Source organism: Lissotriton helveticus, chromosome 6, assembly GCF_964261635.1.
Source record: "Lissotriton helveticus chromosome 6, aLisHel1.1, whole genome shotgun sequence".
In the NCBI taxonomy this organism is placed as follows: domain Eukaryota; kingdom Metazoa; phylum Chordata; class Amphibia; order Caudata; family Salamandridae; genus Lissotriton; species Lissotriton helveticus.
Window position 1 is genome coordinate 459,311,090 of NC_136067.1, and position 18,845 is coordinate 459,329,934.

The 18,845-nt window shown below is 42.2% G+C and overlaps 1 protein-coding gene across 7 annotated transcripts in view; it reads left to right on the plus strand.

Annotated features, from left to right (window-relative positions):
- ARHGEF10 (Rho guanine nucleotide exchange factor 10) overlaps nucleotides 1-18,845 on the plus strand; it is a 1,140,991-nt gene that overhangs the window by 740,879 nt on the left and 381,267 nt on the right. For all 7 annotated transcript variants that reach the window (XM_078647916.1, XM_078647912.1, XM_078647917.1 and 4 more), the window contains one exon: nucleotides 5,250-5,464. In XM_078647916.1, the coding sequence (XP_078504042.1) occupies nucleotides 5,250-5,464 (215 nt within the window). The remainder of the gene's footprint in view (nucleotides 1-5,249; nucleotides 5,465-18,845) is intronic.

Consider the following 18,845-nt stretch of genomic DNA (forward strand, 5'->3'; position numbering starts at 1 on the left):
CAACAACAAGCAGCCTTTTCTATTGTCAAAGACAATAATGCACATGCAGGGGTGTTGGTACAGTGTCAAAGTGCTTTGAAGACCATAGTCACTGTGGATGCCAATGCAGTAGGTATTGGGGCTGTTTTAGCGCAAAATCATGGCAAGGAGGAAAACACCATAGCATTTGCTTCACATTCACTGATGGATGTGGAACATAGTTATTACATCATTGAAAGTGAGGCATTTGCTGCTGCCTGGGCAACTGTCTATTTCAGGGTGTTATTATGGGGAGAGGAGTTGGCCTAACGGCTAGGGCAGTCGACCTCGAGTCTGGGGAACTGGGTTCGAGTCTCGGCAATGACGCAGAACATCCTGTGATTCTGGGCAAATGACTTAATCTTTCTGTGCCTAACAAAAAAAATAATAATAATGAATGTGTCCTCATGTAATGCAACTGGTGGTATGTAAAGCGCTCTGATACCCGATTCGGGTCAAGTTCACGCTATATAAAACAACCAAGCATGTTTCTCGTCAGAGCAGATCACAATTCCCTTCTCAAAGTGTTGGGACTAGGAGGTATAACATTTTTCAGGGGGGCTAGTAAGATTGGCAGTTAAAATGCAAGTGTACAGTAGAATGTGTCCTGGCATGGAAAAATAATGGCTGACTGTTTATCGAGATTGCCTGATAAAGCAGTGGAAATGGGTGAGTTAGCTATGGAAGACGTTGTGGCTAGTCTAGATGATGCTACAAAAGGATTAGGGAATTCCATCTCCAAGGAAGCCTGGATCATAGCAATGGGGCAGTATTTAATACTCAAATGTGTGGTGAAGCTAGTTAGAGGACTGGTGAGGAGAGAAAGTATGTTGCCTGATGGGGTAGAACACTTTCTGAAGGTGGTTGATGAGTTATCTATTCATGCCGATTGTTTGTTGATGAGAAAGCAAAGGTTTGTTGCACTCAGATCAAGGTTAAATAATTTGGCACATGAGAGACATCTGGGTCAGGCGTTAACCACCAGGAGAGTTAGAGAAAGGTTTTGGTGGCCCCTCATGGATAAACAAGTGAAGGAGTGAGTTGAGAAGTGTGTAATTTCCAAAGATTCTTAAAAATGTTAGAGAGTGGGTATAGAAAACTTGCATGAAAAACAGCATGTGTCTGAAGTAAGGGAGGAATAGGAGACGGTATGTTAGACTTTATTGGGCCTTTTGCTTTCCTCCCATAACATACGTTTGCTGCTGTGTTTGTTGATGCAAAATCAAAGTGGGTGGAGGTGGCATTTATGAAACGTGTTACTAATACTTAAACCATTGCTGTGTTAAGTGAGGTGCTTAGAAGGAAGGGTATACCCTCGGTGCTACTCACATATAATGGTACCCAAGTGACTTCAGAAGAAATTAAATGTTTTTTGGATAACATTGGTGTAAGGCATACATGCTCTTCGTTGTATAATCCCCAATGAAATGGACTAGTCGAGAGAGACAGCAAATTGGTAAAAAGGACGATGCAGTTGGTGGGTAGTGCTGGATTTTCAGTGCAGGATGCAGTCAAGGATATGTTTTGGGCCTATAGTCCACTATAGGCCACTGTCAATACCAGTACAGAAAGGACCCTATTTGAGATGATGTGTGGCAGGCAACCTGGAACTAACCTGGAACTAAATTAGTTCCATCTTCCGTGCAGGAAGGGATATCAAGGAAAAAAGGGTGCCCAACACATAATGTGGAAAAATGGTTTATTGACGTGGGAGACTGGGTCATGGTTAAGTCGGATGTAGGTGGAAAGGGTTTAACTAAGATCCAGGACACTTATAATGTCAAGTTAGTTGATAGAAATTGGGCCAAATTAGACAATGGACAAACCTGGAATCTCAGGACGGTGTATCTTTAACATTCAGTGTACCTGACTTCACCCCACACAAGTGCTACAGCCGATCGGCATGGCAGTAATCTTCACAGCGGGGGTCCGCGTCTTTTCATAGTAACCTCTCCTCTACCATGCCCTTCCTCCAGAAAGTGAACTGTCACAGCAGGAGCGACTCCAAACCTAATAGCCTCACAACATTGGCCCTAAGAGTGACTAGAGGTTCACAGCTGGATGTCAGCCACAGTGATGTGTACGAAAAGGTTACTACAGAGCGTCAGCCCTATTCTTCATGATTCTCTTATCAACCTCATCTTCTTCCGGTTGTATGTCATTACAACGCATTCCGTTGCAACGCATGCCTTTACCACGCATGTGTTACAACGGAATGTTTTTTGTTCGCATAACCTTTTCCACAAATATTCCTTTACCACGCATAGATTTACACCGATTTTCATTGTAAATGTATGCATGTTAAAGGCATACTCGTGCTAAAGGTTATACCCCTCTCCCCCAATCCTTCATATATTTACCCCTGCCCTTAACCCTCAATCTTTTTTTTTTAAACTAAAATTCCCCTTACCTCTTCACGTCGCTTCCATCTTCCTTTTTGACGTTGGACGTCGTAAAGAGAAAGCGGAAGTTTCTTCCTGTTTCTTCTCTAACGACGCTGATTGCCTCCACTTCGCTTCACATCAGGTGCGTTTTTTGGGGGGGAGAGAGACCCCCCTCCCCAACCCCCCTTTTTATTCCCTTGCTTTTTTTTTTTAATTTTTGGGGGGAGACCCACCAAGCTCCCTTTTTCAAATTTTCGCCTTTACCACACATGCCTTTACTACTTATCTTGTAGTAAAGGTGTAATGCATGCGTGGAAAAGGTTTATGTGGAAACTGCAGCGTTGTAGTGGCTGTTTCCCTCTTCTTCCTTAGATGTGCCCATGCCCCTTCCCAGTGTCCAGTCTATGAATGAAAAACACACTTTGAAGTACACTAAGGAGCCTGGCTCTCCCTTCTTCCAGTGTGTTCCACCCAGTTCACAGAAATGCTGCAATCTACAAATCTGTCTGTGGGGATTCCTTTTCCTCCTCATACTGCTCCAGTTGGCCCTGTGTCTCCCAAAAACAGGCCCAGATTCTTCCATGTATTGTACCATTTACAGGCATACATACACCTAGCATTTGTATATAACACACACACACACATTGTGCAGCCCTACGCACTACTCTGACATAGGTTAAACACACATCAATGTAAATGTAAATGAGTGAGCAAGCAGGCCTCACTCCAGTGATACAGGTAAGAAGGCCTGTTCACTCCTACTGATCCTATAAAATAGGCTGCCACCACAGTTCTCGTGCTGCTTAACTCTTGGCAAAGGCAGTAGCCTTTAACCACTGAGGGAGTAGTGCTTTTGACGCCCCTTCCTGTCCAAAAGTACTCCAATCTGTGAAACAGGCCGAAGTCAGGGTGCACAACATTGTCAGTGTCCGTCCATGACCACAACAAAAATAAATCTTCATCATGGATCCAAACATTATTGCAGTCGGGGTAGTCATGGCAGGTGTACAAGTCCACCCCCATGCGAGGGACTTTTCCGTCCCAACAGGTACCCAAGTTGCCAAAGTGGAAATGAATGAATGAATGAATGAAATAAGTTTTGTATTGCGCGAAACATTGCCCAAAGGCATCAAGGCGCATAGGATGGAAAGGCTGGAAGCAGTGCAAAGATCAAGGGGGAATCTATAGGTATGCTTTGGTGAAGAGCCAGGTCTTTAAGGCTTTGCGGAATTGATCAAGCGACGCAAGGCCCTTGAGCTTGTCAGGAAGGAGGTTCCAAAGCTTCGGGGCAAGAGCAAAGAAGGCCTTCCCTCCCCATCTGGCCTTCTTCGTCCGAGGAGTGGACAGGAGGTTCTTGTTGGCAGAGCGCAGAGCCCTGCCAGGGGTATAAAGAGATACAAGAGACCTGATGTCCTCTGCACCGCATTCGTGAATGCTTTCAACATTATTATAAACAAACCAATGTATACCTTTTCTCACTGCAGCTTCATCACACAAAGTGCAATAGCTTTATTTCGTTAAGGATGCATGCCAAATCTACATTGTATTCAAGTGCATCTGTCAGTAGGAGCTGCTGCCTATTTAAAAAGCAGGCAATCCATTTCCCTTTAGAAAATCTCTCTCATTAAAATCTTCATGAAAGGATTAAGAAGGGTTATCCCATCTATAGCTACCTTTTTTCCTACTTGATATCTCAGTTATAGGTCTGCCTTTTGAACTTCTCTTCTGGTCTCTACAGTCCTTAATGTGGATAGAACCATTTTTGGTAGCAGTAATTTCCTTGTGCAAAGGTAGTGAACCCACGTGCAATAATTGAAGAACATTTCATTAAAGCCCACAAAGACAAGGTAGTCCTATTTACACATGTACAATTCATACAAAAAGTTGAATCAACTTTTAATCAGTCAAATAATTTATCCGTAAAATTCTTTCAAAATCCTGCAAGTAGAGCAGAAAAGGCACTACATTCACTGGCTGACAAGTGAGCACTCGTGCTAGATAGACGGTACAAAATATGAATTAAATGATAGCAGTTATTTTTCTCTCATTCTACTATACTACTTAGGCAACCTATCTCTAAAGGGGACGCAGTCATATAGATTGCATACTGATGTGCTACATATGTGTAAATAGAGAACTCACATACATTCGGCAGGCACATTCCATTTGTAAAGCCAAAACCTCGGCTCTCAGGTTAACAAAAAGTCACACCTCAGCCTCGGGCACTTCTTATTGATGGCGCAAATCTACAACGTTTCTGCGAACGGAAAATGTTACTTGCCGATAACTAACTGTTTGCGGCTTGTGTTGTAGATTTTCATGCGTCACCCACTCCCTTTGCGGATGAAAAGTAAAGTAATTTCTATTAAGCTTTACTAAGGATCACATCACACACACACACAAGCAGGAACACCTATTCTGGTAGGGAAAAATACACAATAATGGTTTTCAGCTACTTGATCAGGGGTCATTCTCACTCACAACTGAAACATGAAGTAAACAACTTGTAGTATTCCAAACCCAACACTAGATGGCAAGACAGTGCAAAGTATGTTATCTACCAGAGAGGAGAACTCAAAATATGTGATCTAAAATACGACATGGTGCAAAGAGTTGGCTACAGGTAAGGAAATGTTCCTTTTCACACCTCTCCAAACAATCATATATATGAAAAAATAGAGATGATGACTGTGCTGCAGATTAGACAGAGAATACACGTTTTAAGTTAGATAAATAAGAGAGGCAGTATTGGAATTCTTTGGAAATATAACATTTTACTTATTGATGATAGCTGCTATAAACATGCAGAGAGTGACACTTTACTAATGCTCTGCTGTTTTGTTTTAGATTGGCAGCTGCACTAACCAGATGGGCCAAATTACAATAATCTCTCTGCAAAACTGCTCTTCCAAGGTCATTGAATGCTTTAATGTGGAATCTCGCATCCTCTGTATGGCGTACATTCCAGAGGAAAGAAAGCACGAGCTAGAGGACGCTCATGAAACTGAAAATTTGAAAAATTCGGATGTTTCTACTATTTGCCTGGGCATGGAGGAAGGAAGGTAAAGTACTGTTTCTAATTGAAAGTGAATTTTATGCAAAGAAGTTGTGCACAGTGCCATGGGCATCCGCAGAAATTGTTCCAGGGGGTCGCTAACCTGGCAAATGAAGGGGCGTGGCTAATGTTAATCAATAGGGGTGGGGCTAAAATGGCAGACACTCCGGATCGGATAATGCTCAGGCCAAGCTGAGAAAAACAAGCATTGGAATAGCCAATAGGTCTCACCTTTGGGACCTTATAATTATTTAGTTATGCAGCAGGTCCCAAGGCGATACCCATTGGCTATGTAAATGCTTGTTGTTATATCTGGGCATGTTGAGAGGCTAGGGGTCTGGGTCTCGGTGTCTGGTTGGGAGCACAGCAATGACCTACTCAATTTGAATGCGTTAAGTAATACTACCGGAGGCGTGAAATGAAAGGTTCCCTATCAGAAATAACAGGAAGGTAGAAAGTTAGGCTGGTTAGAAAGGTAAGGAGGGGTAGAGGCAGGCACGGTGGTGAGGGGAGAAACAGATGCAAGTTAGGAGAGCGCCGTGATGGAGGCGAAATGGGAAGACCGTAGTGAGGCAAACAGAAGGGTAGTGAGGGGTGAAGGGTAGACAAAGAAGTGAGGTGTAGAAGAAAACGATTCAGGAGCAGAGACAGGTACATCAAAGATAGAGAGGGTGTAGTGTAGCTCCTATTTTCCCAATAGGCTCTGCGCATTGGAATAGTGCCTACAGCAGTAAAGGCCTAGGCCAGACGTTAACTAGGTCTACTACTGTCGATACTAGACTTAATTTTTGGGTTTGCCAGCTAAGCTCAGAGTTCGCTAGAAACTTTCTCGAATGTTCAAGGAAGGATTAACTCCCCTGATTAGACAAGAAGGGATTTAGTTTCTGACAACCATAGAACATGACAACTTTGCTCTCCCCTAATCAAGAGTCAATCTCGAGAGTCGTGTGAGCACAAGGCAATTATTTTACTCAGTCAGTACGTGCATTCTTAGTCTCATCAGAATGTAGAGAAAAGGAAGAGACGGGCGTGTTCAATAAAAGATGTTATTTATTGATCAGTCTCTTTTCTCGTACAAGAGAAATGGATCGATATTATTGCAATACTTATAGTTAAGTAAAGTGCATACATTAGAAGCAATAGTATAAAATAATACTGTAAAAACATTGATATGGTTTCTGAGCCATATGATGTTTAAAATGATTAAAATATATTTACATACACATATACATTTGACTAAACGTACTCAACTGGTGTTTCTAAATACGCCTACCCCGTGTACCTGACCTAAGTCTAATGCGTGGGCGGGAATAGAAAGTTACAGTTTTAGTTTAAGTTTGTTTTTGCCAAGTGAATAACTAAAGAATTCTCTAGGAGGGGTTATTCAGTTCTGTACCTGGAATTTAGGATGAATGAGGAATGGTATCTCTTTCTCTGCTCTCGATATTCCAGGCTGCCTGCGAGGGCTGCCCAGAAGCGCCGGTGCTGGGTCTCTCGGCTTGAGATAGCAGCGCGTCTCTCAGCGCGTCAGGAAGGCGGGGCTGCTGCCTGCGGGGTCTGCTTCTGCTCTCTGCTTCGGCAAGTATGGCTGCTCCGTCTTGTCACCACGCGTGTGTTTGCATAGGGCAAGGTCGGCAATATTTATACCTTAAAGGTGCCGGGATTGACGTAAGGATGGACATAGGTACGTCAATAAAGATGTCATACGACTTGCTCGTTAGCACATTCTTTACTAAAGTTCTCTGTGAAATCAAAACAATGGCCGCACGGATTATCCAGGTTGTCATAGGTTTGATTTGTTATGAGAACGTCGTATGCCTTATCAGGGGCTGGAGGAATATCGCTTGTCTAATTAGATCTCAAGCGTTATGACCTAATCAGATAACACGTTCCTGTGCCTTAGTGTGACTGCGTCAGATAACGGTATCTGCATCATGGGGGTTTTCTTGCCTCATGGGCTGACTGTTAGTTAACTAGCTAGTAAGTTTAACCAGAATAGGGTCAGGAATAGGGGGATCGAATCAGAACCTATAGAAATACACGACACCCACTCCACGCTAACTATGGTCATATCTACTAATCTATGCATAGTATAACATAGTACAACATACTATAGAGTATAGTGTATACCTTACCACCCCAAAATACATAAATGCATTTCGAAATTTTCAAATATACTGAAAAATTGCAGTCATATATATTGTATGCACTTAAGCTATGAATTAAATGCAAAAGTGAACACGCATTGTTATGCATTATTGCTTGTTGGTATATGAGAAATACACATGAAATGGCTCTTAATATGGCTATACAGAAAAAAAAGTCGAAACCATTTCATCACATAAAATCTATTGCGAACATACCAGCGGGCAGCTAAAGTCTATAAAGTCTATAAATTATCTAAAATAGAAATCTTAGTTCTCTTGGAATAGTCTCTTACTTTAAGCAGAAAATCAGTGTCCCGGGAAATAATATATAGAAAAATATTTTAGGGGCTTGCTGAAAAAAGTTGCTGTCCGTGAACTGGATTGTAATTGTTCATGTTACTTTATTTTTAAAGTTGAAGGCCGAATTCAGGGAACGCCGTGTGCGAATTTACTCAAAAGTCTCTATTTCTGTTCCGGAGAGAACATCATATCATTCAGGCTTTCGAAAAAACTGTCAACAGCTTCATGGGAAAGTTCCTCTAAGTCGGAAATAGGGGTAACCATGCATTCATGCGCATGATTGTCTCCATTGACATTTTGATTTGCATTGCTGACAGAAGGCCGTACCTGTTCGATGCTGCTTTCATCTTGAACTTCACTACTCTTCAATCGCAGTGGTGAAGATTCCAGGAATGCCGTCATCAGAATTGGCAGCCTTTGAGGGCAGCACAGTGCGTGAACCTTGGTAGGAACCAACAGTGTATCTGCATCCACCGGCGCATCCGATTGTAGCGTCAGACAGGTGTCTAACACGCATTCTTCTCCGCATAGCAGACACCTTAGTACAGGTAAAACACACCTTTGCCACATTGGTCGAAATGATAGAAACCAAGTCATGTTTAGGTCTCTAAGCCGGGATAGTCCCAGGATTTTTGATATCCGGTCCCGGTATCCAATGGCTAGGATCGTATCTTCCATTGTCGCGAGAGTTTGATCTGTGACATGGGTTGCCATAACGAAAAATAAGGACTAGGAATAGGATTCCTGCAATTAGTCCTAGGATCAGGGGAAGTCCGCCAAAAATCGAATGGACGAAGTCTGGAAAAATACCCAGTATGGCTTTGAATGGTGTTAATGCCATCGAAAATACTGTCTTAAATACCTTTGAGACCCCTGTGGTATCAGAAATATTTAAGATTTCGCTCAGGATTTCCGCGAAATGTACGGGGGAATTAGTTGATAATAATGTATGTATCTCTGCAGTCGTCCTTGCGACTTGTAGATCATACGTTTCTTTAGATGACGTGAGCCTTGTAGGCGTCTGAAGAAGCACTGTTTTCATTCTGCTTAAAGTGTCTATTCGAATAGAAGTAATTTTCAAACTGGGCCATGCCCTCGCCTCCCTGTCTGGAAAGGAGCTGGGAAACAAAGAACGTCCACAGCACTTGACCTTCGCCGTCGTAGTGACGAGATAAGGAGTCCCGGGCATAAGACTACAGCATCTGCGGTCTACAATAAGAATGTAACTCCCATTATAGAGTCTTTGAAAGAATGGTTCTATTTCAGTTGCAGGTGCGCCTTGCTGGTGACATGAAAGGTTGTATGAATTCCCTTCACAGGCTCCGTGCAAACTAATACCGTTACACAGAAGCGTGCCGCTTAGTGACATAGCACAATTGTTGCCACTAAGAAACACTTTCTGTCCTTTGTTACTGACACATGCATGTGAATAGGGCAGGTTCCATGTTGTTTTAAGGTACCCCTTTCCCAATTTCTCGTACATGCCAGCCTGTATATATTTTTGGCAGTATTGAAACCTGAAGGTTGAGATTGGAATATTTATGATTCCGTGGATTATCCATTCACTGACAGGTCGTTCTGACATTGTCAACGGTAATCTTTCTAGTTTTTCAATGCTCAAGATTGTATAATCAGCACCCTTCTGCGCCATACCGATTTGTCTATCAGTAAGGTTAAAGATTTGGAATAGTGACGTTGTGTTGATTAAACGCCAAGGCACATAGCCTGAACGCAGATTTTGTAACGTCCAGCCAAGCTGTACAATAGAACGCAATTGTGACTGACCATGTTGTAATAACAGTAAGTCTTGCGATAATATATCGATTGCTGAAGACACAATGCTGTCCAATGAAAAAATTCTGGAGGACAGAGTCATTAACCCATTGTCCACTACAGAAAGTGATTTTTCCAAATTAATACGGTCAATTTCCCGTATTCTTTCTGCTGTCTCAATTTGAGTAACCTTCCAGGCCTCATTGTATGCTGCATATACAGAGGCTGCTATGAAACGCTTTTGACGCTGTTTGCGTGGTCCCATTATGAAATCACGCAAGTCAGCACCATCAGTAAGTAATGTTAGGTGTTGCTTAATTTCAGGCAGTGTGGAAGTTTGTAGCCATTGAAGGCATAATTTGCCCACACTGTAGGTTGTTATTATCCCTGGGTGATGTCTTTGGGGATATCTAGGGTCTGGCCTGGTCATTTTGAAACCCTGTGTTTTATTCAGGAATCTATCTTGACAGTTATTTGTATCTGTGGGCCAGATCAACCATTGTTTCCAATCAGGATGTGTTCTGTTTTGGTTAAGTATATGGTTTATGTCTATTTCTTCATCTGTTTCAGAGTTATTGCTAAACATTGTTGGCTTTGGAATAGACAGGTTATTTAAATCTTTGATTTTGGCTAAGCCAAGACAGGTGGTTTGTTGAACGGTGTCATTTAAAAATATCATTTGTTCTGGGATCATGCAGGCTCTAAACAAAGCTTCTATACCCTGTACTTGCCATTCTTTTGTACCCCAAACACTTTTCAAATCAACATGTTTGTCCCAATAATCAAATCCAAAAGTATTCATTTTTTCAAAGCAAGAATCTGAATATATCAATTTTGTGTTGGTTATCATGGTTTTCATCCCTGTCTTGTTTGACAATTTGTAATAAAATGTTTCAGCATTAGTTATGTTAAAACCTGAAAAATATGAATATTTGCCATACACGGTTCTAGAGCTCCCTTTTGGAGGTGTAGCACAATGTTCCCATTGATTAAAATTTAAAACATTTCTAGGTTGTGCAGATTTATGCAAGAAATGGTTACCATAATGGTTATAGCAGTACATGCTGTCATAATTTGTAGAACCCTGCAAATAATCATGTTTTGTAAATTTAGCAGACATTACTAAGTCAGACATCATATTGTTTATACTTTCAAAGTCACAATCATCAGCAAATGAGTTTGGTTTTGCAAAGTCACTCAAGGAGATCTTGATTTGGTGTGGATATTTCAGGATCTCGACCGGACCATAAATTTCATAGTCAGTGTTGTCCCAGGCTACCCCACCAGATATTGGAATTGCTGTGAAGTTGGCTGAAGAAAGTTCTGAAGAAAGTTCTCTTTTCTCGACGTGTGAAGATGTGTGTGGTTTGAGGACCAAGTTGATGTTCTGACTTGCTGTGTCCATTTTAGCATATTTTCCCTCAATGAAGCGTCCCAAGGTAAATACCATGATGAGCCAAAGTATGAGGATAAATGCACCAAAACCCACCCAAAATTCAATCCATGGAGAAACTAGATATGTTTCTTTCAGTTGTTTCAAAAGTTCCTTCGCTTTGTCTTTAAAGGATTTTGATGTTGGCTCTGTCTTTTGTTCGCTGAAGCCTTCAGAGGAATCATCGAAGTTGATGAAGTAACCGGATGCAGTTCTGTCAATTGTTCCAATTGGTTCAGGATTTTTGTTTCTCGCATTTTCACTTGGTACTTCTGTATAGATTGGTGTGTCTCTGCTAAATGTCTTTATTTGGGTTTTCAGAGGTCTAAGTTCTATTGCATTGTTGCATAGTCCTTGTTGTTCTTCTGTAGGCGTTTCGAATGTGATGAGCCTCTTTGATAGGACCTCTGTACTGGTAGCAAACCTTGGTGTTCTGCTACTTATTGGGAGTCCACTTGGCCTACTGTTGGTTATCGGCCACATGTTGTGGTTTTACCAGGTCGATGGATACAACTCGGTTCTCCTTTTTTCCAGCAAGTGGCGGTAGTACAACTGATCTTGTCCCGTTGACAGACAATACAGGAACTGCTTTTCTGTATGAAGGCCCAAATTCCTTCTTTACCGCGATCTTCTCCCTGACTAGATCCCCGATTTTTGGAATCCAGACAGGTCTTGCTGGGACAGGTGGTGATTCTTCAGTGGTCGTTGGCTGTTCTTTCAACTGTATGTTGCTCAGGTCTTTTCTTGTTTTGTTTAAGTCCTGCAAAATAGCCAAACGGTCTTTGACATCAAAGCTTTTTTCTGTTACCACTGAAGTCTGACTATCAAGGTCAGAGATCAACATCCTAGTTCCGAATAATAATTCGTACGGACTGAATCCCTTCAGAGAATTTCTTGGCAAGTTATTTAGACTACGTTGGACACTTATTAGATGTTTGACCCACCCAGCTCCCGAACCTAATATCCTTTCTATTATAGATTGCTTTCTGTCTTGGTTTTTTCTTTACACCATCCCATACCCTCAGGAAGGAAGTGAGAAGATTCCCGCTGGGCTGTGCTCATTTGGCCATTTTTTCCCCCCCCAGGCTGGATTGCCTGAGAAAAGGAAAAAAAAAATGGTCGAACGTAGCATGCTCTTAGCGTATATGCCATTTAGACTCGCAAATCTTGTATAACAGTCCGGACGTCAGCCGAGTGCTGTGGATCTACATTATAAGTGGGAACTAGCCTGTATATGTTAATCGCAAGCCATTCTTTTTAGTGGTGATGTTATCTGCCTTGATACGACGAGGTATTAAACTGCTTCTCTCCCCACTGCGATCTCTGTTGCAGTTTGGGCAGTTTTTTACAAACATGGTGTAGTGCAGGCTCATGCCTGGCCACCAGTACCGTGATTGTAATTCTTCCAGAGAATCCTTTAATTTAAGGTGTCTGAGACCCTCGCCCATGTGTGCGTCTGCGATTAACAAGTTTCTCCTGTCCATGTTTGGAATCACTCTATCCCCCACTCCAGGGATTCGAGCAAAAGGAATGGAGTTTGCATCTATGATGTATGTGTAATTGAGTGGATAGTTGATCGGTAACGCCGAGCAGTCGCCTTTTGATGACGTTTTTACTGCCAGCAATGTTTCCCCGTCAATGTATTTTAATGTACGCTTTTTTCGATCTACGGGAGCCGATTTAGTGGCTGCCGCTGCGGCTGTCTCAGCCAATGAATTCCCTACAACGTGAACGCCATCACGCTGGTGACTCAGTGAGTGTGTCACGTGAGTCTTTGGTAGTTCTTTTTTCAAAAGAGCTACCTGTTCCCAGAGCAGTCTCTGCTTTATTGGTGCATCCGTGTCATCTTTGTAATCGTTCTGAATCCAGGTCTGCAAATCCTTGTTATATGCTTTGACGCAGAAATATGAATCTGACACTATAAGTGTCGGGAATTCGCGATCCGCATTATCTAGCGCCATTTTCAAAGCTAATATTTCAGTTTGTAGTTCTGAATTAGTTTCTACTGAGTGTGATTTTGTTAATAGAGGTTTTAGTTTACCTCCGTGCCACACTTCTTTTGTAACCGCACATGTGGGGTTGTATGCATGTTCTCCCCAAACGGAGGGTTGAGCATGTCCGTCTGTATAGATTACACAGGCGTAATGTCGTAGAGGCAGAATGTCGATTGGCAGAGGATACGTTTTTTCATATTTTAGATTTTTTAATTCTTCTAGTTCTGGATCAAAGAAGTAATATACTTTGTCCGTTGTGATTGAATTTACCCATTGTAACCATTCTGGATCCAATGTTGTTGTTGGTAAATTACACGGTGTTGTTAATGCCTCAAAGGCTGATTCTGCTGTTCTGACTGTGATATGTCTACTGTAAGCTATTTCTTTTTCTCTAGCTATTGCGGTTTGAACTGCTTGAACAATGTTTCCTTTGTTGTTGAATCTCTGTTCAGCTTTTGTGTACAAATGTGATTTGAATGCAATTGGTACCTTATCTCCCTCATTAGAGGTTAGGTATGTGAATCCGCATCTCCCTGGGATGACTCGGATCACAAGGTTGCGTGTATTATCACGGGTTTCTAATTTTGTTTTAATTAGCATGTCTGTTTGTAAGGATCTCAAAATTTCTGTGTGTGCTTGAGTCCAACTGGATCTTTTAAAGTCTGGTTTAATTAGATCATAAAGGGGTTTGACCCTTTCTGCGTAATTTGCAATATATGTTCTTCCGAAATTTAGGAAGCCTAGAATTGACTGTAGGTTTTTTAGTGTTTTAGGAGCTTGGATTACGGCACATTTCTCTAGGAAATTGTCTGCAAGGCTTTTGCCTTCACTTGATAACTCATATCCTAAGAATAGGACCGTCAGATGGGCAATTCTGGACTTTTTGAAGTTGAATTTGTAACCCTCTGCAGCGAAACCAAGTATTATGGTGTTCACTCTTTTCAAGTGAGTCTCCAAGTCATCATCTGTTAAGTAAATGTCATCGACATAAGATAATGCTTCATCATCATATAGTTGTAGTAATTCTGGTACTCTCGCTGAGAATACCCCCGGGCTGTTCTTGTACCCCTGGGCTAACCGACAGAATTGTTTTTGAGTGCCATTTACTGAAAATGCAGTTAAATATCTGCTCTCTGGTGCTATGTTTTGACAAAAGAATCCGTTGGAGATGTCCAAGGTTGTTTTGTATTTTTTGCGCACTATGTTATTCATTAGTGCAGCACTGTGTGAGTTTTGCACTGCAAAAGTTTTGCAACATGTGTTAAGGTGTCGGTAATCCAAAACTAGACGGTACGAATTGTCTGGTTTGGAGACCGGAAATAAAGGATTGTTCATTTGTGAGGTGCAAGTTTCAATCACCCCTTGGTATTCTAGCTGATCTAGTATTTCATTTACCTGTTTTTTAGCTTCTTGCTTAATTGGGTACTGCCTTTGTGCAGTAGGTTGTGATTTTAACTGGATTTTGTGAGGAGGAGAATCCTCATCCCATCCTACATGATTTTTATATAAAGCAGGTGCTAAGGCCACTGCCCACTTTCTAGCAAGTGTATATTTTTTATGAATCGGTATTTGATTCGAGAAGGCAGGCATAATTACTTCTTCGCCATGAGGGCACTCCCTGACAAACTCCGGTGGCCAGTCTTTTTCAGCTAGAAGGATGTCATAGCCTTTGGATAGGTTATCCCAAAATAGTCCCCTTATTTTCCTAGTCTTATCTCCCTCTATACGTAATGTTATCTCGTATATTTTGTGGGGCTTGCTAACTCTGGTATCTGCAGTTTCCACTTGAAGGTATTCATTCGTGTCCACTGTCTCCAGATGATTCATAAGGACTTTGCGAGCTATGCTCACCTCTGCTGCGCTGTCTAGCATTGTCTGAGCCCATTCTCCGTTTTTCAGTTGTGTCCTCAGTATTCTCGGCATTGTTAACTACCTTGATACTGGCTACCTTCTTTTTTGGAAATTGTGATTTCTTTTTCAGTTGAGCAGGTTCCTTGTCTTTGGACTTGGCGTGCTCTTCTGATCGTCCTCTTCTTTCCGATTTCTGCGAGGAATTCTGAAAAGATTGAGACGGACGTGTATCAATGTCTTGATATCTATCAGGTTTTTTAATATTATCCCTATTTCTAAGGTTATATCTATTCCCAGAGGGTTCACTCTGAGGTGACCTTTGTCTCGGGTTTGGAGATTTCTCTCTTCGCCTAGGAGACCTTCCTCTGGACTGGAATTTCCTTTTCTTTAGGATTGGATTGGTTATTTCCATTCCAGTTCTTTTTTGGTGAATTATTATTAAAAAATATTTTTTCTGGACTAGTAGTCAGTTGCGGTTTTACTGGTATTCCACCTAGACTATCTCTGCCTAGTTCTTCATAGGATTTTTCTATGATTCTGGCAATTTCAGCTGGTTGGTCTGCTATATCTGTCTCTTTTAACCTCTGGCGGATCGCCACGTTTGCTGCTTCACCTTTTATGTTGGCTAGTAATATAGCCGAGACTTGCTTGAAGTCTTTCAGTAATTTCATACCAAGAGTTAAAGCAGGTTCTGGACCGTATTCATCTTGAATTTGTTTTAGCACATCTGGTATCACCGAAATGGATGGAACACCGTGCGTTTTTGTATAGATGGAAGCAAAGACTGTACCCCAAGTGTCACAGTCCTCAATGTGTGGTGCGATTCCCATTGGGAGACATATAGTCAGAATCCTGTGTTTTTCTAATGAGGTGGTGTCAGGAAACACCGCCTCTATTTGGGTAATTTTCTGTGCCAACCAGAATGGTATTTGTTCCCGTTTAGCTGGAACTTTACCTAGGCAGGATTGGATGTTCTGTGGTGTAATTTTATTTGTGTTCCCCTGGTGAGGGGTCAGCTGTGGAAGTTTAATCGCTGGCTGAATTGTTGAAGTCCGCATTACATACTGAACTAATTGTCTGTGAATTTTTAGTAGTTGTTTTAGCTGTATTAACAGCTCTGCTGCAGGCATTCTTTCGATGTCTGGATGTGGTGTGTATCCGGCTAGGACCGGCCACGTTGCTCCTGGTCTTCCTAAAGGACCGAGCCTTGTAATGTGATTGTTATGTATTAGGGCGCCATCAAATAAGAGCAAATGCTCTTGGAATTTGAGTGGTACTTCCACCTCCTCGAAAGGAGTGTACGTTTCAGGAGGTTCCTCTACTTTGTAATAGTGGAAGTACTTTGTTACAGCATTTGCTGCTGGAAAATGTATCCATGTATAGTATACCTCTGTCTGCCGATATTCGTGTGCCTCAATTACGAATATGACTGTGCCACCTCTAGGTGTCAGTCCATTTTCTATAAGTTTTAAGGTTATAGATCTCCTTTTAATGACCGGAATAAGTATTATATCCGCGTCTGCTGCTTGCATGGTAGCATCAGCATCTGCTATTTCAGTAGCTAATCTAATTGCCTCTCTTTCTCCATCACTGTCTCCCATTTTACTGACAGGATGGTATTATTTTTGTTTGCAGATCAGGTTTCTTTATGGAAACAGAGATTAGATGCACAATATTCTGGAACTGTTTTATCCTTCAACGTTGACTATACCAAGAACCATACATAGGAGTTCCCTCCTGCGAGGTTTTGGAGGATATTATAACCTTTCACCCACTCCAGACGTCTTTGGAGTATTTGGGAAAAGGGGTCTGAGTGAGAAAGCACGACTGAGTTACTCTAAATGTCTTACGTTAGTTTTATCGCCCTTTCCAAACGCGTTGGGCGCCATGTAGTGTAGCTCCTATTTTCCCAATAGGCTCTGCGCATTGGAATAGTGCCTACAGCAGTAAAGGCCTAGGCCAGACGTTAACTAGGTCTACTACTGTCGATACTAGACTTAATTTTTGGGTTTGCCAGCTAAGCTCAGAGTTCGCTAGAAACTTTCTCGAATGTTCAAGGAAGGATTAACTCCCCTGATTAGACAAGAAGGGATTTAGTTTCTGACAACCATAGAACATGACAACTTTGCTCTCCCCTAATCAAAAGTCAATCTCGAGAGTCGTGTGAGCACAAGGCAATTATTTTACTCAGTCAGTACGTGCATTCTTAGTCTCATCAGAATGTAGAGAAAAGGAAGAGACGGGCGTGTTCAATAAAAGATGTTATTTATTGATCAGTCTCTTTTCTCGTACAAGAGAAATGGATCGATATTATTGCAATACTTATAGTTAAGTAAAGTGCATACATTAGAAGCAATAGTATAAAATAATACTGTAAAAACATTGATATGGTTTCTGAGCCATATGATGTTTAAAATGATTAAAATATATTTACATACACATATACATTTGACTAAACGTACTCAACTGGTGTTTCTAAATACGCCTACCCCGTGTACCTGACCTAAGTCTAATGCGTGGGCGGGAATAGAAAGTTACAGTTTTAGTTTAAGTTTGTTTTTGCCAAGTGAATAACTAAAGAATTCTCTAGGAGGGGTTATTCAGTTCTGTACCTGGAATTTAGGATGAATGAGGAATGGTATCTCTTTCTCTGCTCTCGATATTCCAGGCTGCCTGCGAGGGCTGCCCAGAAGCGCCGGTGCTGGGTCTCTCGGCTTGAGATAGCAGCGCGTCTCTCAGCGCGTCAGGAAGGCGGGGCTGCTGCCTGCGGGGTCTGCTTCTGCTCTCTGCTTCGGCAAGTATGGCTGCTCCGTCTTGTCACCACGCGTGTGTTTGCATAGGGCAAGGTCGGCAATATTTATACCTTAAAGGTGCCGGGATTGACGTAAGGATGGACATAGGTACGTCAATAAAGATGTCATACGACTTGCTCGTTAGCACATTCTTTACTAAAGTTCTCTGTGAAATCAAAACAATGGCCGCACGGATTATCCAGGTTGTCATAGGTTTGATTTGTTATGAGAACGTCGTATGCCTTATCAGGGGCTGGAGGAATATCGCTTGTCTAATTAGATCTCAAGCGTTATGACCTAATCAGATAACACGTTCCTGTGCCGTAGTGTGACTGCGTCAGATAACGGTATCTGCATCATGGGGGTTTTCTTGCCTCATGGGCTGACTGTTAGTTAACTAGCTAGTAAGTTTAACCAGAATAGGGTCAGGAATAGGGGGATCGAATCAGAACCTATAGAAATACACGACAAGGGGAGAATAACGCATTTGTAGAACGTGAGAGGGCCAGGTAGAGAGAGGGTGAGGAGTGTCAGAGACAGGTAGAGACAGCTGAGGATAAGGGAATATTAAAGACTGAGGTAAACAGTTGAGGTAGAGGGGTGCATTAATATAACAGAAGTGCAGAGATGTGTCAGAGAGATGTTACTGAAGAGGAAAAGAAGTAGAGGTATTGAGAAAGGAGTAAGGTACTAAAAGAAGTAAGGGGTTGAACAGAGGTAGAACGAGTGGAAGGGGAAGGAAAACATGGAGAATATGCTTGCCAGGGTAAAGTGAGTGATCAGGCAGTGACTGCGGGGAGTGGGGTACAGAGGGATATGTGGCAGTGAGTGCAAGGTGTGGGGTACAGAGGGATATGTTGTGGCATTGAGCGTGAGGTGTGGGGTACAGAGGGATATGTGGCAGTGAGCGCAAGGTGTGGGGTACAGAGGGATATGTTGTGGCAGTGAGCGGGAGGTGTGGGGTACAGAGGGATATAAGGCAGTGACCGCGAGGTGTGGGGTACAGAGGGATATAAGGCAGTGAGCGCGAGGTGTGGGGTACAGAGGGATATAAGGCAGTGAGCGCGAGGTGTGGGGTACAGAGGGATATAAGGCAGTG